The 23,830-nt window shown below is 45.7% G+C and overlaps 1 protein-coding gene across 3 annotated transcripts in view; it reads right to left on the bottom strand.

Annotated features, from left to right (window-relative positions):
- Positions 1–4,235: 4,235 nt before the first annotated feature.
- Positions 4,236–23,830, bottom strand: part of Kif5c (kinesin family member 5C) — a 160,555-nt gene continuing 140,960 nt past the window's right edge. For all 3 annotated transcript variants that reach the window (XM_006974286.4, XM_042275271.2, XM_076569432.1), the window contains 3 exons: positions 22,815–23,031; positions 21,654–21,764; positions 4,236–7,903 (listed from right to left, as the gene is read on the bottom strand). In XM_006974286.4, the coding sequence (XP_006974348.1) occupies positions 21,661–21,764; positions 22,815–23,031 (321 nt within the window). In that variant the 3' untranslated portion in view covers positions 4,236–7,903; positions 21,654–21,660. The remainder of the gene's footprint in view (positions 7,904–21,653; positions 21,765–22,814; positions 23,032–23,830) is intronic.

The following is a 23,830-nucleotide window of genomic DNA, read 5'->3' as shown; positions in this document are numbered from 1 at the left end:
CTAGACAGAGAGCAAGAGATTTGACTTCACTGGGTGGAGGAAGTCAGTGCTTCCCAATGCCCCTTCTATGGTCTGTTCTTCTCCTAAGTGTTGGGAGAGATACATAGAAGGTAACGGATGGAGTTCATGGTGAAAACGTCTTCTCCTAAAATGGCTGTGATAATAGCGTTCACTTCTATTGAAGCACCATTACAAAATACTTTCCTATGGATTCTCATTTGACCCCTACAACACAAAGAAATATACAAGCGGCAGTGAGCTAAATCTTAGTAATTTGGGTGTGTACATGAGGTCTTTGAGTCTGCAAAGTCAAACGCTTGCTTATGATCCTGTAGCTGGCCAAACAGAAACTCAGAGTTGGCTCCAGGGTCAAGTCCATCTTCCTTCCTATCGTGGAATAATTCTGTAGAATCACTGCCCGATAATCTATACTCCAGGAGCATCTTGTATCTACAAGGACGCTGGAGCTAAGAGCTGGGCCTGGCTGAAGGAGTTAGCATCCCCTCAGCCAGACACTATCTGGAGCCAGTCTGCCCTGGCCAATCCTTAACAGCTCATGGGAAAAGTCCTCACAGGACAGGTACAGGTACTGGGAGTTTGTGGCTAAGTGGGGAACGTGTAAGGGAACCCCACTTTATTTCCACCCCTTCCTGTAGTTGGACTTGCATGTACATGTGTGGTATGATTGGCATGTTTGCTTTTTCTAAAACTTAAGCCCTAAAATGAAATCCAATTAATCATTGTGACAGGCCAGGGGGTGGAGCCGCAGCTTTCAGCAGGGGCTGTCTGGGCTGCCTCTAGAAGGCCTTCCATATCCATGGGGACGAGGGAACCACCGTCTACCAGCACTAGACCTTCTTTGGGAACCTGTGGAGGGAGGGCAGGAGTGTGCTGGTCCTTTTGACTTACGCAAAGAACTGTGTTTTTTACTTTAAATGCAAAGATTATTGTCTTGAAGAGAAAAACCTGCATGATGGTTCCTTTTTTAAAAACACACAGTTGGCACGTTCTGACAATGATTGATGCACTTCTGAGTGGGGTATGTATCAACAAAAGTCTGCCAGGGACAAGGGTGCTGCTGAAGTACAGCCTTCCTTTACAAGCCCAGAGCTCAGTGTCCACAGGCACCCTTGCGTCCCCCCTCCTTGCCATTCCAAGTCTTTTCTTGACTGGTTAAAGTGATTGAAATGATAAGGTCGTGTTCAATTCCTGTGAGAATTTACTCAAGTATAAAGTTTTGTATACATTTTTAATAAAAGGGGGGGGGGCTGGGGCCGGTTGCTGGTTATTTACCTATCTGTGAAACACACACATCCACAATCATTCTTCTGAGGGGCAGTTTTACTAGCTGTTGAGCATACAAGCCTTGGAACTAGATCTTAAGTCCTGGCTCCTTCTCTTGCCGGATGTGAGAACCTGGGCAAGCTACCTCACCTCTCTGCACCTTTCCTCACCCGTGAACAGAATCTAGCAGTGCCTACCTCGTGGGGTTATTAGAAGGATTAGATGGATTAATACATGTAGAGCACTTAAAATAGTGTCTGGCACACAGCCAGAATGCTCTTGCGAATTAATTGACTGTTTACTGTGGCTTTCTGGGTATTTTAAGTTCCTGATGCTGTCTCATGTCATCCAAAACAAGTTTGTAGATTTCCCTAATTTACACATTCTGTAGGAATAACATTTTGACTCTGCGTAAATCTTCTTAAGAGCTGTAGTGTGAGAATCTTTTTCAGTCCATCAAGGCTATGGTGAGGGTCTGGAAAGTGCTATGTTATCTGGGACTCAAAAAGCAAACCAAAGCACACCTTTTGCAAGGAAAGTAGACCAAACGCAGACTTCCAGCCTTTGCCACTGAAGGGACAGTAAGGAGAAACCTCCAACAGTAAACCTATGCTTTTAAAACATGATTCTGGGCTCAGCTAACCACACAGAAAGTGGTGGTTTTCTTTGCAGATTTGCTGAGGAGAGAGCGTCAATCTCATAGCTCAAGAGACCTCTTGTCGGGACCCCACATTGTCATCTCAGGTGTCTGAGCTATACTTCTGTTCAGTGTATTGTGTACCTCAGACCCATTACAGGACACGGCTGTCACAAATGTCAGGACCTGACACACTCACATCACGTGACCGCTTTGACAGATATTCTTCTGTTCACTTTGTCCTGAGGATGCTTCAGTTCAGAGGGTCTGGGAAAAACGTAGGTACAGCTCAGAGCCAGGGACAGGAGACCTGGAGAGAGAGCTCCTCCCGGGAACTGCCATGGGAGCCCCACTGCAGAGCACAGCCACATTCCCGACCTGTGGGGGTCACCTTGCTGGCACTAAAATGTGCTTTGTGATCTGCTTCTTTCGGAGGACTGCTTCCCATCTTAAACAGGGGTGGAGTTAACCACATAAGTCATCTTCAACAATATCCTAGCTGGATATTGCCTCTTCTGTGTTATGTGGAGAATAATTTCTAGACAGATGGATAAACATCAATCATAAAAGCATACCATTTGTAGTGCCCACCATTACCTTTATTAACCATTCCTTTAGCATTCGTCTTTTCCATTTAAAACCCTTCTAAATCATTTTATTTTGAATGGCTGTTTTTCCTGCATGTCTGCCTGTCCACCAAATGTATGCAGTGCCCTCAATGGCCAGAAGAGGGCATCAGATCCCTTGGGACTGGAGTTACAAGGGGTTGTGAGCCACCATGTGGGTGCTGGGAATTGAACCTGGGTCAGCTACAAGAGCTAGTGTTCTTAAACACTGAATCGTCACTCCATTTCCATGTTTTCCATTTTCAATTGATTAAAGTGAAGAGGTTTATTGTCTGGCTCCCATGCACGTTAGTAACAGCAACAAAACCTCAAGAATAAAGATGCTTTACACATGCAGTTCTATGGGTCGTCATATGACCCCAGTGACTGGAGGCAGGGAAGGTTTCTTGCTTTAAAAAAAAAAAAAAAAAAAAAAAAAAAAAAAACTTATTAAGCAAATAATCCTGCATTCTGTCATTGGTTATTCTCCAAAGGTGCTGTGGATATTGCTCTGTATAAATAAAATACTGATTGGCCAGTAGCCAGACAGGAAGTATAGGCAGGACAAGGAGAGAGGAGAATTCTGGGAAGTGGAAGGCTGAGGGAGGGATACTGCAGCCGCCGCCAGGACAAGGAAGATGTAAGGTACCAGTAAGCCACAGGCCACGTGGCAAAGTATAGATTAATAGAAATGGGCTCAATATAAGAGTAAGAGCTAGACAATGATAGGCCTGAGCTAATGGCCAAGCAGTTTAAATAATGCAAGCGTCTGTGTGTTTATTTTATAAGTGGGCTAAGGGAATGCCGGGGTTTGGTGGAACCCAGAGAGAAAACTCTCCAGCTACACAAAGGCCTCACACTCTAGTGTCTTCTTGTGAGATTTCAGATTTGTACCTTAAAACTAAGAAAAACGGGAATGCACGTGGCTCAATTATTCTCAAAGGACACCAGGAGGCATTCAGCATAAACAGGACTCTGGTTCCTCAGATGAAGGACACCAGTGCCCATGCCTGCCAGGGGAACAGGCGTCTTTCTCAGGCAGGGAGAAACTTAGACATTCACCTGCTGGCCTACTGAGCTTTAGTTTGATTTTGCCTGTACACAGCTGATGTCACCATTTGAATTATAACTGTCCCCTATAGGTTCACATTTTGAGCACTCGGTCTCCAGCTTGTAGTACCATTTTGAAGGCTGTGGAGCCCCACTGACTGAAGCAGGTCACTAGGAACACTTAGGGTTATACTTGCCTGGAGTTCCAGCCTCCTATTTCTGCTTCCTGGTAACCATGATGTTGGCAGTACTCCCATTGCCATGGCTAAGCCTCTCAGCATGCTTTTCCCTACTATGGTGGAGACACTCTGAGACCATGAACCAAAACAAATCCCTCCAACATTAATTTTGTCACTCTGATAAGAAAAGACACTTAAAATCCATAGCTATTTTTTCAGAGATAAAGGTAGAAATTATTATTATTTTAGTTTTACTGTGAAAGCAAATTTAGGCAGATACCAAGCCAAAAGGAAAGAGAAGGAGGAGGAGGAGAAGAAGAAGAAAAGAAGAAAGAGAGAGATCGAAGCTGACGGGTAGTGCTATGTTGAGTGGCTGTTCCCTTGAAATGAACTTCTTTCCAAAGATGGTTCATGCCAACACACACTTCCTGACTTCAAGCCAGTTGCCCTACTGAGGCTCCAATAAGGACACTGGATCAGTCAAAGTTTAACTCAGTTTTATTGTCCAGTTTGGAGTATTTTCAAATTATACACATGCAGTCTGCCAGAGTATCCGTACATCTTCATTTAGAACCTAGGAGATAACCAGAGTTTTCCAAGAGCCAGGGAGGGTTACTTCCAGATCTTTGGGGACGTTTCTATCTCACAGGATAGCTGTTTAATACACACCGCCCCTCTCCCCATCAAACCACAGAAACAAGTTTGTGCACAATTTTTCTTAATGAAATCTACTGTACAGAACATAACACAAATCTGTGGCACACATGACACTTTACAAACTAGACAGATAGAATTCTACGGAAAGCCCTATTCCCCTTGAAGCTGCACACACGGGAAGTGTTCAAAATTGATACACAATCTCCAGGAACCTAGCAGACTTCATAGGATGGTGCCTCCTTTGGCAGTTATCTGGTCCTTACTCAATATTTGTTTAAAAACTCAAAATGATGTTATGAAGCAGTTTTCAACAGTGACGGTTCTTCAGCTTGCTCAAGATGGTCAGGATGTGACACCAAAGTGAAACCTCTCCAGTGACAAACTTCCACTAATGACAAGCTTCCCCAATGTCTTTTACCTTGAGTCCTGATGACGCCTGCCCTTCAATAAAGGAACCATTGAAACCTTATGTTCCTTTAGCTGTTCTTCAAGGAAAATGAAGCCAAAAAAAAACCCCAACCTTCGGGCTCTGGTGAAGCCTTGGTAGTGTCCTGTGACTGAAAAGTCACTTCTCTACATGTACTGAGGCTTCAAGGAGCTAGTGGATCTACATTCTAGACAAACATTTTTATGCCTTCATTTATTCCAACATTTCTACAAATTCTGATTTTCTTCACCCTACGATTCTATATCCTTTAAAAGTCTTGACCCTTCTTACTGTTAAGACTACCTGCCGTTCAAATACTGCTCGGCATTTGAAGAGAAGGTATGGCCATACAGGATTCTCTGAGAACTCACCCAAAGGCAGTTGTTGTAAGTGCCAACCATAACTGCATTCACTCTCAGCACCCCACGGTCCAAAAGGGGGGGCGGTGTTACTGTATAAACCACTGGCTGTTCCTGGACAGCACCTCAGAGTAAATGTTCAAGAAACAGGCATGAAAGAGTAATTAAGAAGACACACTAACATACACACCAGCAACATGCAGCCTATGACCAAAAATGTAACCATCCACCTGGCTGCTCAGAAGTGGGGTGGGTTTTTCCCATTTAGAGTACAGGATGCAATAATCTTTCAACAATGACAATTTTATAAACATGGTCTTTTTAAAAAGTGGCCTGAGAGCATACTGTCCTGATAAAAGAATTAATAGTCTACGTGAGATTAAGGGACCCGCTTGAATAAACTACATAATCTGTTCCAATGAAATGCCTAGCTTTTAGTCACAGTGTGAGAAAATTAGATTGGAGGTCTTATAAAGGCTGGCGCTAGATGAACTGACTGGCTGATCAGCAACTAGCAGAATTATCTCTAAAAGACATCAAAGCCAACTTTCTCTGTGAATAAAAGTACAGTGAATTTGGTTAGGCCCTTGTAGAGATCAAGAAATGTGAACTACAAATGGATGCTGCCTTTTGAAACTTGAAAGTGCCCCGCGATTCTTAGAAGTAGAAAACAGGAACCTAGGGGGAAATTGCTTTAGAAAGAATCTAAAATAATCCATTTTAAAATGGATACTAATGAAAGCCAAAAATCGGGTATTACTGACCTGTGCTCAATTTCCAAACACAAAGTAGCACAATTGTCTAAAAGACAATAGCAGGTCCTATAGTGTTTGACTGGTGGTCCTCTTACAGGCCACCATTTCGGCTTCCAAAGCCAGAGACAAGCATAGATAGCAAGCTTCTAATCTGGCATCCATTAGTACCTGATAAGGTTTGCAAACTTGTCCTGCAAAAGGATCCACCAGACTCCAGACAGCAGCCAAGCAGTTGTGCTGAGCAGACAGGGGCAACCAAGTGAACACACTTAGACAAACACAAAATCATCTTGGTGAAATAAATACTTCAATCGAAGTTGTCTTCTTTTCATGCCTAGTTAAAGACAAACAAACATGTGGCCAAAGGGAAACATCTAACGAATAAGTTAAGTCAAAGCAACATTGCTTTGTTAGGGACCGTCTATACAAAAAGAGTCTGGAAGGCAATGTACATGACCCCCGACAGTTTACACATGCATGTGCATGAGCACACACGTTAACTACATTAACTTTTTCTATCCCTACCCTCGAAGCCATGAGAAAACCCAAAGCTCCCCGCTCCCCTGCCCCCCACCGGCATAGACTTTACCCCAGAGGTGCCAGCTGGAGGAGACGGTGCGAGCTCACACTTCTTGGGCACATGAGATGCCAGGCTGAGTGAGTTCTCTGAGATGGGCAGGGATGTTACTAAGCCTCACATTAAGGAAAACAAATAGCAGCACACAGTATTGACGTACTTTAACCTCTCAGTTTCCCTCGAAACTCTCCTACTTGGCAATTGACTCTTTCAGTAAGCCCTGCTGGAAGTAAGAGAATCACTCTTAGATTCATGGAACTGAATAAAATAATAACCAAATGTTAAAAAAAAAATCCAGTTATACTGATTTTTTTCTATCCCCTAACTGTGCCTAGAAGAAGAAAAAGCCTATTTGGTGCCAAAGAAATTCAAATGAGCAGTTCTGCAATGATGGGGCACAATGAAAATGAATCCACAGATAGGCACAGATCTCATCTATGACTTTTCCCAGAGGGAATTCTTTTCCAACAACTGGAATGATGCTAGATTTCTTTAGGAACATCTCCTCAAGTGCATGATGATTCGCTAGAGAAAGAGGCCATCCCAATGCAGGTTCCAGGGGATCTAGAGGAAGCAGTGCGAAGGTGGGGGGGGGCATCCCCATCTCCACTCAACCAATTCTGCAGCATTTCCAACACTTCTAGAGAAATGATGTTCAAACCCCCGGGCTGGCAGAGACTAGTCACTGCAGGTTCACCAGCAAGCAGCTCGGAGGTGAATTGTATGACTCGTCGCCTTTTCATGGATGTGTCTGAACGAGCGAATTCTACACTGCTACTGTAAAACTGTTTTTCTGCCTTGAAGAAGTCTGCTCTGCATTTGAACAGGTGCCGTACTAAAAGGTATATTTTACAGATCCAAAGATATGACCCGGATATTGAAAATGCTCTCTGGGGTTGCTTTTGGAAAAGTGTTCAGAATGAAAATTTTGAACCCTATAGCAGCACTTTTTTTGTTCCCTAAAAATATAAAGTAATGTGTTTATTTTACAGGAAACCAGACAGTCGAGGCAGAGCATGGTCGCTGATTCCACAGCACTTGGTTGTCCGCTCACAGCTGGCACAGCAGCGCATTCCGTTCCAATGGGTCAGCGCACTGCAGGGGCCTCCAGAGACCACGCAACCCTGGAGGCCGCGAGTGGGAATGGTTCTCAGCCGGAAGTGGGTGCTTTGTGACCACCTCCTTCCGGTTCTTAGGAGAAGGATCCAAGCACGGATCTGTACACACAAAGTCTACACAGCTCAAACACCTGAATCTGGTGGACTACAGACGGCTGGGCAAGCAAGTGTAAAAAGAAATGGAAACGGTATAGGAGAGGGAAATAAAGGAACCGGTGACTAATATAGTCCTTTTCATGCTACGTGGAGTCATATCTGTCGGGAAAGAATGAAAGAGAGAACACAGGAGTTAGGGGTCAGCAGAGACTCGTTCCTCAGCCCTTTTGTTTCAGTCTAGATGGTTAGAGCAGAGCTGTCTGATACAAACACAGTGTGAGGCACTTATTTTATTTCTTCCAGTGTCTGCATTAGTGAGTTAAAAATGAAAGGAAAATTTCATCTTCATAATACATTTATGTAGTCTAATATTAAAATATTACTTCAATATGTACATGCGGAGCTATTTTTCACTAGGATACTGCCAATGAGAGATTTCTACATACTCCACCCCACCCTGAGAGTGTTTGCAGTCTGGCGTCTATTTTTCACTATCAATGCTTCTCAGTTGGGACTTGGCTAACATAATGGATGATATAGCTGGATTTAAGTATTTTGTCCCAACGATGTCTCTATATTCTCTTCCAAGAGTCAGTGCATTCTGAATCTGTGTACAATCAGACTAACACAAAGCACTTCCGGCCCTAAGGGATGACCCAACTCGTTAACCAGCACAGACATCACCAGGCAGGCCAGGCTTGGTCCTGACCCAGACAGTCCACAAAGAGGGGACTGATCTGGAAGTATGTTTCACTGCAATGGAGTCATGAAAGTTTCAGTACAACACCCCTTCCAGTTCACTCTGCCTCTCACAAGAGGTCTGTCCATCTGATCCTGCCCACGTGTCCAGGATGGGAGTCTTGAACCAGTCTTTACCGAAAGCTAGCCCTGAGCGGTCTGCCTTTAACTCTAGTAAGCTCAACATAGAACATACCAAAAGAATCAATTCCCGCCAGCATCAAGGGGACCTGTATTCTGGCCTGTGAATTTTCTGCAGAGCTCCTGGTACCCTACGGTGGAAGAGGTGGGGGACATGATGGACCGGTACAGCCTCATCCTTATGAAACCAAAGGAAGTGGCACAACAGGAAATATGAAAGACACAAAGAAGGACTCATCTGCTCTCCTGAGTTTAAACAAGCCGCCCTAACCCGACACACTGTACTTCCTGTTTACCTCTAGCCTTCATCCAAACTGATGTCCCCCGCAGTGCCTCACGGTCCTGTGGGGATACTTTTGCTATCTACATTTGCTTCTCTTCAACCTCCTCATTTATAATACTGTAAGCAGTATCACGTATTTTGTGTAAATAAACACAACATAAATTGTATATGAAGACAAAAAAAAAAAAAAAAAAAAAGGAAGAGGAACATGGAACAGAAGAGAAACTGGCCAGGAGAGAGGACACTTCATCCTTTTTTAAGAATGCCCATTCCTCCTGGCCCCACATAGTAAATATGCAGGAATCTCATTCGGTGTCATTTTCCATGCTTACAACCCTGCCGGATTACAAGGAACTTAAACAACCTTTGATGATAATCTTGTAATTTCTAGAAGCTACCGAAAGAACAAACAGTTGGTGGGAAGGGCATATTTCCCATTCGGCCTTTCTTGAGAGAATCCATGCTTCCTGTTGGGTGCAGAATGAGGCTGTCATTCACAATCCACTTTGAGCTGAAAACCAACAGGAAGGCTTTCTCAACACCAGCCCTGAGATCCTACTTCACCTAAGGGTTCATTCCTCCAAATGGCTCATCACCCTGGGCAGAAGGGATTGGTCCTCCTGTGTGCGCAGAGGCTGGGCGCATGCCTTACACTGTGAGCTTATGGAACAACACAGTGTCGGCAGGGAACCCATGTTGACACAGGAAGTTTTCAGCACACAAACGCCAAGGCACACCTCAAAAACTCCAGCAGACCATGAAGTGATGAGATTTCCATGAGAAAGACGGCATTCAAACCCCCCACTCTCCTTAAGTACAAGATCCAGCACGTTTGGGCTAACAGCTTGAAAAAAATGGGGTGGGGTGGGGGGCACAAAGGAGGCCCAGCCTGCTTAGTGTAGTCACCTCAAGGGCAGTGAGAAAGGTGGAATGTGACAGGAGGCTGAGTGAAAACGCAGAAGTAAACAGGGTCCTTTCTTCACTACAGTGAGGTGTTCCCCTTCACTCAAATTTTCTGATCATTTTGGGTCAGCTAGAGTATCTCCATCCACCCTCCCACTACCCGAATGTCCATTTCCTTTGCTAAATGCACCACAGAAAAGGGAAGTACATGTTGAAGGTAAATTATTTCGCTCTACAAGAAAATCCTATCTGCCTGTTTTCAACTTGATACCTGCTTCTGTCGGCCTTCTCTCCAACCTAACTGTTGCAAGGGACCAGACCAAGAGACCAGGCAGTGTACTGACCTGAGGCTCTGCCCAGCTGAGGCCAACAGTTCAGAGTGGGAACGTGTGGCCAGATTTAGAAGGAAATAGAATCACCTTGCTTTAGAAGGGGTGGAGAAGGCTGAAGGAGCTAATTATATACATAATGCTTTTGCAAGAAGTATTTAGATTCCAACCCCCGACGTTGGCTTTTGAAATTGCTTGCAGTAGATTTAAGCTTAATCCAAACAGTACATAGTTTTATCTTTCCCTTTGCTTTTTTATAGCTCAATCCCCATTTATAAGAATTACCAGTTATACCTCGCTTATCACCCTGGTGCAATCTACAGCAGAGGGGGAAAAAATTGTTCCGCATTTATGATGGGAGAAATGCATAACCCAGACTATTGAAGCAAGCTCTTCCTGGTGCCAACAAGTCTCCCCCTGCACTCCAGGTAGTAGTTTCCAAGTCCCCAGCACCACCCACTGCAGGCACCTCTGTCCTGGTCCCTACAGACCCTCTTCTTTTCTCTAGACCCCAGCCTCACAACTGCTGTTGTGATTAGTCAGTACTGGGAAGGTCAGATTTTTGCTAAGTCCTTCTCTGGGTTTCTTTTTTTTTAATTCCTTCCATATTGCCTTATCAGATCCCTACATTGAGGACCCTAAACTCTCCATGCGTCACTGTGCAATGGCCAGGACTCTTCTCTGAAGTGACAAGGATGGCTGCTTTCTTCATATACTCCAGCCGAGGCTATGCAGAAAAACAGAGAAGACAGAAGCAGCTTGGAGAAGTAGCTGCTATCTATTAGAGCAGACATCCAAGAGGTTTGCAAAAGTGTAGAGCAATGCCAACTAGCTGAGGATTTTCAAAAAACACAAAAAACTTTCCCTAAAATTGTCATTTATACCTATACACATTCACATGCATCTATCCACACACAAACACATACACATAGTCAAATGAAAATAATTAATTTAATAATAGTTAAATTTAAAAAAGTGTTCAGTGGTTAAGAACCATATTGTTCTTGCAGAGGACAAGAGTTCAGTTTCCAGCACCCACATAAGTCAGTGTTCACACCCTCCTGTAACTCCAGCTCCAAGGGATCCGATGCCCTCTTCTGGCCTCTGGAGGGATCTGTACTCATGTGTACATTTCCACACACAGACATACACAAAATTAAAAATAAAACTTCTTTTTAAGTCACTTATGGTAACTTATTTAAATGCATCATTCATTTAAAGTTTTAGTTTCAAATTTTTATATGATACATACATACATATATATGTATGACTATAGAAATAGAAGTAACCATCTCCTGAGAACCACCTGCCCCCAGCAATAAGGGCTTCTGTAGACCCCCATAGAAGCAGAACTGAGACAATGACAAACAGACGACACCTTGACCAGCACTGCCCAACTATGTATGTGCCTCTTGCCATCTGCCCCCCTCCCCCATTTTCCCTGTAGATAAATGTAAAGCTTACATCAAGTGCCCTGAGACAGACTCGGGGTTAGCAGACCTCCTTTGTTCCTTTTTCTGATGTGGCCACACTGAACAAGTCTGCCTCTGAATTTACCATTTGCCTGGCATATGGGAAGGTGGTCTAGCCTCAGTTCCAGGGAACCTGTACTTTTACTTTGGTTACGAGACTTGTAAAAAATGTCTGGTCTGTGCTCACAGACCCTAAGCCTTAGGTGCACATTGACACACTTGGTCCTCAAAGGACTCTGTAAGTAGGTGCTGGCCACACATAGGCACAAAGACAAAGGGACTTGGCCAGAGGGTAAGAGCCCAACTCAGACCAAAGCGACCCATCACCACTTCAGAGTCTGGTCATTGTTTCTGGCTGTAGTGGGCTCCTCTAATGAATGAACTTTGTGACCATGTGGTAGTTTGAATGTAATTGGCCCCCATAATCTCATAGGGAGTGGCACTATTAAGGAGGTATGGCTTTGGAATGGGTATGGCCTTGTCAGAGGAGGCATGCCACTGTGGTGGTGGACTTTGAGGTTTCCTATGCTCAGGATACTGCCCAGTGCCTCAGTCAACTTCCTGTTGTCTGCAAGATGTAGGACTCTCAGGTACTCCTCCAGCACCATATCTGCCTGCATGCCATCATGCTGCCCACCATGATAATGGAATGAACCTCTGAAACTGTAAGCGAGCCACCCCAATTAAATGTTTTCCTTTATAAGAGTTGCCAAAGTCATGATGTCTCCTCACAGCAATAAAAATCCTAACCAATACAGATCATCTAGTCACCAAGAGCTAGGATTTTAGAAGAGTACTATGACTTGTCTAGAGGTTTAGAGGGGGGCTGCCCCTGTCTGGAGGGTCCCTATATGCCACCAGTAAGACTCAATTTCAGGGGCACATCTGGGCCACCCTCCCTGTGCAGTGTGACCCCATTTCTGTGGAGGCCAGCAAGCTAGGTGAACGTCTTAGGGGTACACAAGATAATTTACTTGTGATGGAGTGTCACAACCAAGAAAGAGGGACAGTGAGGGGCCATCCTAACAATGGTGCAGGACAAATGGGATTTGGGTGATGAAGACAAAAGGTCACAGACGGAAAGGGAGTCAGAGACAAACGAGAGCCGAGTGAATGAGCATCCTCTCGGGAAGCTTGGCCAACAGTCCTAAGAGGAAGGGCCTTGGTGTAGTAGTAGCCAAATGCTTAAGTGAGGAAACTCCATGCTGCCTGGATGGAGGAGGCAAGCAGTGGAGAGGGCGGGGGTCCTGAGGACACTGGTGCTTCTTCTGATCAAAGGAAGACACGTCCACACTGTAAGTGGGCTTCAGCTTCCTTGTAAGTGATGATGGTGAAAGACGGGGGGGGGGGGGGGGGGGGGGGTAACTGGGAGCCAGGGAAACACGCGCGAGAGAACTGTGTTAGAACTACTGAGTCTCCCATCTCTGCTGCACACCTGGAATCTCCCTTGCACAAGCCCAGTGCACTATGATGAGACTAGAAAGTAATGTGTGCATTCCAAGTAGATGGGTCCATCAGGGCAGGGTGCAGGTCCATGCTGGAGTAGGTGCACAGGCCAGGCAGCAGCCGGAGTCAGAATTTCAAGCTGGGTCACAGCTGACTACTGAGGCAGCCAACGGCAGTGAACACAGACAGAGCTTCGTTATACATCCATTGCCATCCCATTATCCAGGAATTTAAAGGTATTGTGTATACTGATAATCCACAAGTCTATTTACATTAGAGATCCTGAAGTAGTAGGACCTAAATAGGACAGATACTCTCCAAGGACTGTTGGGTGGAGAGAATCAGAGGGTCACAGTGGGCTTCTCTGGGCCACGCTAACCAGGGGATCCTGACAGGCTGTGGAGGCGGCTGCCCAAGTGCTTTTCCTATGTCTCAAAACATGAAATCATAGTGGAAGACCACTGATTTGCTTCATTAAATATATTTCCCAAGTGCTAAATGAGTCTTTGCATCTACAATTGTGGTTTCCAAAATGGCACCAAACATTTTACCAATGCTTACCAAAATGTCCTCACACACCTACAGCTTCCTACTCAAGTATTCTCTGCCTTTAACTGTCTCCAAGCTAGCCGCTCAGTACAAGATGATGCGATGCATTCCAGCACAAGAAGGGGAGGGCTGAGGTTTTAACAAAGGGGTGTGATACCTGAGTCTGGTCACGGCACACGCAAGCAGGGCCACATGACTGTAACAGCGGCACACGGAGGTCACACTGTACTGTGCTGTTCATTTTCATTGAAAATTCAACTCATCTTTTATTAAATTATGCTAAGGCTAAGTGGTTTGGATTTGTGATTTGTGGTTTTGTTTTAATATAATTTCTAAGTTGGTTTTGACTTTATGGCTGTTAAAGAGTAAGAACGGGAAATGTATACTATTTTGGATTTATAAACATTTAAGTATTATAATAAAATAAGTTCAGTCAACATGGGGGGATGTGTAAGAATTGTATTCCTTAGAAATATTTTTTTGTCATTCATATTTAAGAAAAATGTAACCATCTAGATCAATGACTCTCAACATGTGGGCCGTGACCCCTTGGCATTAAAACAACCCTTTCATTGGAAAACACAGATATTTACATTATAGTTCATAAAAGTAGCAAATGTACAGTTATGAAGTAGCAATGAAAATAATTTTAAGGTCAGAGGTCACCATAACATGAGTTAGGAAAGTTGAGAACTACTGGTCTAGATATAAGGGAAAGAGATAAATAAATATCTCCCCTTCTCTCTATATATAGGGAGATACATAAATATATCTCCATATACATCTACACACACACACACACACACACACACACACACACACACACACACACACACCCGGGGCGGGGCGGGGGGGCGTGACAAATGTGCTTTCCAAGTCTACTAAGTGACGATTCAGCAATGCCCTCCTAGTGCCATCTGGTGGACACTTTTGAACAAGTCCCCATTGGAATGCCAAAGAATTGCCAAGAGAAGGAGCTGTCTCCAGGGCCCTCAGAACCAGAGCTGGATAAATATTTAACTGGGTGTCTGCGTTCAGTGTGGAGCCTCAAACAAGCACTCCACACTGCCTGAGAGGACCATTTCACACTTCCTCTATTCTCAGCCCTCCTCCCCTCCGCCGCCCTGCTGATAAACTACGTTTTTCACTTGGTTGAGGAAGGAGGTCTAATGCTGGGCAGTGCGACCTCTCTGCCCACCCCACCTGCCTTCTTGCGGCACCTGCACTTCCACCCCTGACACCTTGGCTGTATGGATACCCCCAGTTGATAATCAGCTCTAATATCATCTGCTTTTTAAGAGAAAGGTACGCATTCTCCTTACCTCTGCCTTCCATCAAATATAGCCCCATAGTTCTGGCGCATTCCTCATCACCACCACCACCACCACCACCACCCACCACTACCACCCACCACTACCCCACCACCACCACTACTATTACCATCCACTGCCCACTACCACCATCTACTGCCCACCACCACCGCCACCCACCATCACCACCACCACCAGCAGCAGCCATCCAGTTTCACAAAACTCTCCTAAAGCTACCCACGATCACCACTATACGGCTTTCACCAATCCCCTAGTGTCCGTTTCCCTGTGACCTTGCATCCCTCTACTCAAACCTTCCCCTGGTGTCACCTCCTTTCTATGACCTCTTACTTGTCAGTTTTTAGGCTGGTCTACCTGTCCCCACCCTCCGCTTCCCCTCTCTACTCTCCACTCTGTGGACTCTCTCTAAGATATCAGATCCTAAACACAATCTGGGAGTCTTTGCTCTGACTCTGGCCTCTGCTGAGCTTCAGACTCCCGCTAACCTACTGTGAAATAATTTCCCCCAAACCGAAAAGTTCTATCCTTAAGACTATGGAAGTAAGCAACCCACAAGTCTCAGGAAGTCTCTGAAACTGATCAGGCATATAAGCATCCCCACTCCCCCAGCAAGGTTAGTCCAGCAAGCAGTAAGGACTACAGAGGAGAGTCCCCCACCTGCTGAGCTACCTGCAAGGCATACAGAGAGCACCAGGGTTCCAGGTGGAGTAGACTTTCAGTGATACAGCTGTCTTTGAGTTGTCCTTGTTCCTGTAAGTCACCCTAACTAATCTCATTGATTCACCAAGTTGGACTTGGGTGTAATCATTACTTTGGTTTGTTACTGGTTCCTTATCTGGGATGAAAAGACATGTATTTGTGTTGCATGTCCAGGAATAATGCCACATACATCAATGGTACCTAATCAGGGATGGATACAAACCAGAGAAGGGCTGGGGAGGGGTGGTTGCATGGCCCCTGCCATGGTTGTTAAGACATGTAACTGAGGCTGATCTCTGTGAAAGGAAATCCTAATAGGGCTACCTTTCCCTATATGGTATGGGATAGTGTGCCTTTTTGCTATTAAGTGGTGGTTGCAGTTTTCATGAGACAAGTGACAGGACATAAAACCAAGGCCACGCTGCCTGTTAGTGGATTCCCCATCTTTGTGGGGAAGTCCAGAGTGGCCATCTTCCTCTGCTTGGTATGGGGGAACATGAATCCTCGATGAATGGAGTCTATCTATGACTAGGGGAAGCCTCCAAAGAGCTGATGGATTAAATAATGTGTTACAGTCTCTGAAAGTAACACATGAGATGAGATGATGAACTGGTTGCAGTGTCAGCAGCCTGGCCCCTGGCATGGGTGAAAAGACATGTAACTGAGGCTTGGCTGTCTTCCCAGGTAGAGCTGGCTGGTTTAAGGGGTACTTACAATGGGAAAAGAACATGTAGTAACTGCTTGCCTCCATTATCAGCCCACTTTTGGAAGGAAAGTGGGAAAAAGGGAGGGTGACATAGAGGTATTGCCTTGACTCTTCTTATGGATATGAGAACTCAACAGTCTATGTAACATAGCCCTTTCTGGGATCCAAAAGGCTGGAGCCTGTGGGGGACATTAGCTAATGAGGAAGAAGAGAACAAAGTAAAAGTGACTTAAAAAATACAAAGAGCCAGGTGGTGGTGGTGCACTCCTTTAATCCCAGCTCTCAGGAAGCAGAGGCAGGCAGATCTCTGAGTTCGAGGCCAGCCTGGTCTACAGAGTGAGCTTCAGGACAGCCAGGGCTACACGGAGAAACCCTGTCTCAAAAACAAACAAACAAACAAAAACAAAAACCCATAGCCCTCGGGTCTGACCACAAATACAGAAAAAGGGAAATCCATGACTCAGTAGATGTGGGCCTTAAAATAGCCCATGCAAGACCAGGATAACCAGGAAGTAGCTGTCGCTCAGCTCCTTGAACTGGGAAAGGCTTCTGATCATACAAGGAGCTGTCACAGCCTGGCCTGTGAGGCTGTAGAACATGGGTGCAGATGGGATCAGTCTGAGTGCTATGGTAATGAAGGACTGAGAAGTGTGACCACCGCTCCCATTTGAGACAAAGGCAGCGAACCTGAATGGTCAGCACAAGGAACCATGTCTGATGGACCAGTGTCTGATGGACCAGCTCATAGGAACCACTGGATTTAGGTTATCACTGGGTGCAGTTCTCATGAATATGAGGGGCTGGAAGATAAAAGAAGTGAGGTGTCACTGAGACAATAGGCTTGGGAGGGGCAGTGTTTGATGCCTAGCACATTGGGTCAAAGTTTAAAGAGAGACTCACTCAATTGTGGCCTTGGTAGCTTTGCTGAGCACCATGGTGAGATGTGACCTCCATGATGTAAGGGAAGCTCTGGTGGATCTGAACAACACAGTCAACGTGTAGATTGGGTTCATAAAACACAACAGCAATCAAGAGATGATGAAAAGAAGCCCAAACAGACTAGGGATCACGTGGGCTAGCGAGTGAAGCAAGATTTGTGCTAGCCACATGTGGTGTTAGCAAGCTTCTAAACGGCTTTAAAGCCTGAGCAGTAGTTCCCAGAAGACAGACATGATCAAATAATACAGATGTGAGTCTGTGAGTTCAAGGCCAGCCTGGTTTACAAAGTGAGTAGACTAAACTTGACCTGGGGTGAGCAGAGTCCACAATATAAAGTGGAGCTGAGGTAGAGCTGGTCCAGGCTGACCACAGGGCCACGCTGCAACCTGTCTGAGGCCAGGGGCCAGTGCCAGCAGCAGCTGGAGAGTCAGCCCTTTGTCCTAAGGCTCCAGGTCGGCCTCACAGACAACAACAGCACAGGTAAAGACACTCAGCAGCCCCGTGGCAACAGCAGTATGGGGAGGCTGGATGGCTCAAGGGAAACGTCTGTAGATTATAGACGGCTAAAGGGAGCAGTGTCTCCCATCCATACCACTATACACACCATGGCACCTTTTTTCTTTTATTTGATTGATTGATTCATTCATTCATTTTTCAAGACAGGGTTTCTATGTGTAACAGTCCTGACTGTCCTAAAACTCGCTTTGCAGACCAGACTGGCCTTGAACTCACAGAGATCTACCTGCCTCTGTCTCCTGAGTCCTGGGATTAAAGGAATGTGCCACCATGCCCAGCTTCTAACACTGTACTTTTGAAGAAAGAATTCATAAATGTGATGAGATCTTTTCATACAGTACCATGTCTTGTTAAGACTTCTAGTGTGTCCTTAGCTGCTCAAGACCAACTGGCATTTATGTGAAATGGATGACAATGGTCCTTCAGAGGTCCTGCACACACTCTGTAAAAAGGTTTTGTTGTGTGATGTCAACCCTTGAGCATCTCACAGATCTATGAAAGCATGTGGAGGAGGCAGATGTTGAGCTTAAAGGAAGGCACCCTGCATAAGCAGGAGAGAATGCTCCTAGAAGCCAAAAGATTCTCACAAAATCTCAGTGAAAAAAAATCTCAGAGCCAGCAGTGGCCTAACTCTCTGGGAGCTGTTGACTAGAGAGAAGGTCTATCCTCCAACTCCTACCCACAACCCCCCTCCAAAAAAAGCAAAAGGCCATTGGCACTGCTGTTGTTGGTTCCGTGCCAGAATTAAATGGTGAGACCTCACTGGCAAAAATGATTCATGCATTGATAACCAAACATAGAGAAGTCAGGCTGGGTCTGAACCGGAAGTTTCCTCCCTGCTGGCTGGCCTTTAGACTGCTGAGAGGTGCCGTGCAGGCGGCTAGGGTTCAACTGTCGCCAAGAGTCCTACTGAACCCTGCATGCTACACTATCAAAATGCCAAGCAAGGTGTAACTACAGGTACAATCGCAGCATAGATGGTTTGGGGTGTAACCGACTGCTTCCTATTAGATTTAAAGCCCACTCTATAGGAGAGAATTGATCTCTGGTACTGGAAGCTAGGGGTGCTCACAGGCCCCAGTAGAAAAGCAGCTGCCATGGTTATTTTAAATCGATGTAATGTGCACATGCATGTGGGTCACTGTTGCTCTCAGAAAATGGTCATCAAGGGAAACCTGCTTCAGCAAATGATGGCATACCACACAAACTCATAACCTCTAGGGAAGCTCTTGAGAACAACTGTTGATGTGATATAGTAGCTTAATGCTTGGCCCTAGATGGACATCTAGGTCACCCCCTCTGAGGTTCAGGGAACATGACAGAAGAGAGTAAAGAAAGAATGTTAAGAGTCAGAGGAAGGTGTGGAATGCTGTATAGCAATTTCCTCTGAATTGAAACATTCCATCCTAGAAGGAAGCTCCTTAATGTTTAGGATATAAACAATTCACACACCTCAGGAAGTCCCTGAAACTTACTAGGTACACACAGGAAGCACCCAGCTATGGGAACAGGATGGGTAACATATGCTATAAAGGGGCTTCAATTTCAGCTCAAGCCTTCATAAACCACTTGGGACTCACTGAATGAAAAAAGAAATTGACTGCTATGGTTGTTTTTCTGAAGGCTTTGAAACTTTCACCAGTTCTGAATTTTTTCTTGAGATGGGCTTTCTGCTTGTCAGGCTAGAATAGAACTCAATATATAATTGAGGATGTGAGGGTGACCTTGAACTTCTGATCTTCCTGTTTCTGTATCTCAAATGCTGAGATTATGGTCACAGTAATATAAAGCCTAACTCCCCTTTGGGGTACTAATGTGCCCAGCTAAGAAGCTGCCTTTTCTAGCCTCCAATGTGGCCATGTGCTTCTGATCCAGTCATGTGGATGCAGACCTCAGTTTTCATGGATCCTCTGAGGGAGACCACTTAAAGGAGGCTGCTGCGGCCAGGAGTGCTGCCTTGTCTTGGCCTGTTCTCTTGGAAAGAAGGCACGAGGCTCACAGTCTAGCAGAAGTCATTCTGGGGTCCATGAGGTGACCTTGAGGAAAGGAGGCACCCACAAAGGACTGTGAGCCTGATTTACAGTCTGGGTTTCTGTGGTCTCTGTGGACCTTTCCAACTGTTCCCGGCTCTTATGCTTTCTTCCCATGAGAAACAAACTGCTATTGTATGTGAGCCGGGGTTACTACAGGGAAGCAGGTATTACATTTTGGTGGGTACTAAAACCACTGGCTGGCCTTGGTTAAAAACAAAGAGGCCCAGGTAGGTTCCATCCCACCAGCAGCCTGGCCTGTGGTCCACGGTGCTGCCTGCCCCACCCACCTAAGCTGGCACCTTTCTTGCTGCTGTGTTATACTGTCCCAAACACACTAAGTACACCCACGGCCACCACACCCCACCCCACCCCTGCCATCTCCACCTCCAGGCCTCACCAAAATTTAAGGCTTTTCTGTGCTAAACTGCCCAAAATGCCTACCTTTCAGATTTTGTCCTCACTACTGACAATATGCAATCAAAACCAATTCAGTAATAGCCAATTCAATTTTATTTTGGAGAGGAAGCACAGTTTGGACATGAATGGGTGGCTCACTGGCAAGCTCATTTAAGATATGGTGATATTGTTGTGTGTGTGGTCCCAGTGCAGACTACCTAGGCCTGCCTCTGGTTCCTGTTCACCTGACCAGGCCCTCAACTATTCCTTGTTGTTTGTGTAAAGCTTCAGAAGCTGCCAGGCGGTAGTGGTGCACGCCTTTAATGCCAGCACTCAGGAGTGGGAGGCAGAGGCAGGAGGATCTCTGTGAGTGCGAGGCCAGCCTGGTCTACAGAGCGAGATTCAGGACAGGCTCCAAAACTCCACAGAGAAACCCTGTCTTGAAAAACCAAAAATAAAAAATAAATAAAATAAATTTTAAAAAGCTTCAGAAGCACCCTTCTTGAAGCTTACAGCTGGGCCTTAGTGATGCTGACATTGTGCCCCGTGGGAGGACCTGCTCCCACCCATTCACTTATACTCTGATTCAGAAAGGACTGGATAAATCGGGGTTCTCCTCGGTTGCTCTTCATCATTAGGACATCACTTGACAGATGCTCACCCACCTTGTCAGCTAGCCTCCCTAGTGAGGGCTGAGAGGCCAGGAGCAACACTCATGATCATCCATCCCATCTACACACTGGAAGTCTGAGCTTTTCTGTACCAAGTTTTCTGGCCCTCTGTTGTCTACCTGCCAGCCCACCCTATTCAGTTAGGAAGGATATATCGGCTTGGTTCTTCCCTTTTCCTCTTTTCAAAAATACATTACTTTTCCTTTGTGGCTGTCAGAGCAATGTGGAGCAGGTGGGTTGCAGGAACCAGAGCTCACAGATCACCATCTCTAAGAAAAGTGGGTCTAGGCCCACTTGAATATAAATCATACATTCTTCAAAACTCCATTTGTCAAGGCTCACAATAAGTATAAAAACATGACAGTTACTGACTCTTTCTATTCTGTTCCTGAGACTAAAAGCCACCCCCTACGTCTATCTGGCTTTGTAGATACAGCTGCAGAGGGAAGCCTCACAGACCAAAGAAAGCTCAGATGAGGCACTCATCCTGAGAGATGATTAGGCCAGGTCTGGCTCAGGGCTGCACCAACCCCAGGGACCCTTGGCTAGAGGACCCTACGGCTCTCTATGTTGATGAAGGTAAGCCCAATTCTCTCTTGTCTGGACCCAGGCCTCTCCTGGAACAGAGCTGAACTTATTTCTATTAGAGAATGTGGCTGAAGATTGGGGTGGGGTTCTGAAGAAGCCAGAGGGCTCTGCCTCCAAATAAAGCCGGGACTGCTGCAAAGAGAAAACACTCCAGACTGCAGGGACTCACTCTGCGTTTACTTCTGGTAGTGAGTAGGGTTTGAAGAGCCACCTCCTCCTCGGACGGCATGGACAGCTGTTGGAGATGATGCCGGGTAATGTCCTGGGCGGATGGGCTTGGCTATATCCCAGAGAAAGGAGAGAGAATGACATCATCAGCAACAACCAGTCACAATACTTATCAATACTGCATTGCTTATCTATACCCCCAGACCTTTCTGCCAACAGGAGGTCTGGTCTTTGAGAAGTACAGTTAGCAAATTCAGGGCACTCACATAATTCAGGGGGCAGGAAGGAAGCACTGATTTATCCATCATCTTATTTTTAAGTGTGCAAAATAAAATAAATAAATGGAAATTAGAAGCACAGGACTTTGGGTTTTATCTGCAGTAGATCCATAGCTCCCTAGAGATTTCACAAGAATTCCACCTGTGATGAGTTTTCTAGGAAAAGGGGCCACAATTTTCAGTAGACTCCCAAAGGGCAAGAAATCCAATAAATTCAATATATCACTAATCTATAGGATTTTAAGAATGGAAACACAAAGGTGCTCGCTCACAATAGAGCTATAGAACAATATCTGATGGGAAATAATGTTACATGGTATTAGAGATGTTTCATTTAAAAACAACTCTAGAGAACACCTCTAAGTCCCTTCATTCTCTTGGCTTTGGCCTGGCATCTACAACGGAGCAGCAGCATACAAATAAGCACCGTTCCTATTCAAGCCAAACGCCCAACTCCATAGCCCTGGGGGCTCGAACTCCAGGCCACCGTTCAGCTTGCAACAACACCCCAGCTCTGTGCTGCCAGCCTGGCTCTTTCCAGTTATTTCCAAACCACTGCTTGCAAGAAGCTTTCCCCGAGGCAGACAGATGGTCTCCTTCATGATCCTGCTGAGAAACATTCCTAGTTCCAAGAGTGTGCCTCGGTTTACAGTCAAAAGCTACAGCACAGCTGCCTGGTGAGGCTTAGCGCGCAGTCAGTTCTGAAGAATACACTACACACAGGGCTATTCAGGAGGACAGTGGTGCCCGAATGTCATGCTTTCCCAGAATGAACACCCAGGGTGCCAGGAATTCCAAGTCCCACAGGCTCGACCATATCCTTTCAGATGAGTGACATTCTAAAGAAGGGTGGCTGTAGCTCCCAACCTTGGGAACACACATACCGATCTGGGCCGAATGTGCCCTCCTGGCCATGTTCTTGGCTCGCACAGCCTCCTTGATGCGATCCACCTCCTGCTGGTAGCGCTTGCGGTCCCTCATGGCATTCTCCTTGGCCTCTTTCAGTGCGCTCTCTAAGGCCTTGACGCGCTCGGCAGTAGCTCGCAGCCTCTTCTCCAGCTTGGGGAGCTCACAGCGCAAATCTGCATTGTCCCGGACCAGCTGCAGCAAAGAGAAAGAAGCCAGTTTTGAGCAAGGCTGGGCTACTTCCTGGCAGGAGGAAGACATGCAAGAAGAGAGACAACCTTGCCCAACAGCTCAACCTTACTAGGTTGTCTTTGATGGCCCATGTAACGCTGATTCACTAGGAGCAGTAATGTAGGGGATGGAAAAGAATAGAAGCCATATCCAGCCACGGGACATACTTATTCTGGGACAGGACTTATTTTTTCTTTGAGTGTGTACTGGGGAGGGAAGGGACCATGAGGAATTTATTACTCTAAGATGTATGCATGAGCTGAGAAATAATTCAAAGTCAGCGAATGGGCACATTCCAGAGTTCTCTGCAGACCTTCTTGCAGACCACTGTGTGGTCTGTATTGGCACTGGGTTGAAATCCAGCTCTGCAATATATCCAGAGGCTCACAGGAGACAGGGATGGGGTAGTATTTGTTCCTTTTCAGCTAGGACCCATAATTAAGTAGTACCGGGCTGACCCTAGGTGGATGGGAGGCTCCAATGCTAGCGATATCATTTCCTGCCATCTGACTTGGTGTAAGTAGCTGAGCCACTCCAAGTTTGGGGAGTTGCATATACAAAATGAAAGGGTCACAGTGAGACAGTCACTTAGAAACAGTATCCACTAAAATGTACCGACTCTTCACTAGAGCTTTGTGGCAGTTAATCACCACTGTCAAAATGACCCAATGTAGAATCACATACAAGGGGAGATATGTTCTCTGTGGATGTTTTCAGCGAGGTTTCACTGAGGGAAGACCTGTCATGAGTGTGGGTAGAGCCA

The sequence above is a fragment of the Peromyscus maniculatus genome, chromosome 4 (assembly GCF_049852395.1).
Source record: "Peromyscus maniculatus bairdii isolate BWxNUB_F1_BW_parent chromosome 4, HU_Pman_BW_mat_3.1, whole genome shotgun sequence".
NCBI lineage: Eukaryota > Metazoa > Chordata > Mammalia > Rodentia > Cricetidae > Peromyscus > Peromyscus maniculatus.
This window is presented reverse-complemented; position numbering and strand designations above follow the sequence as displayed.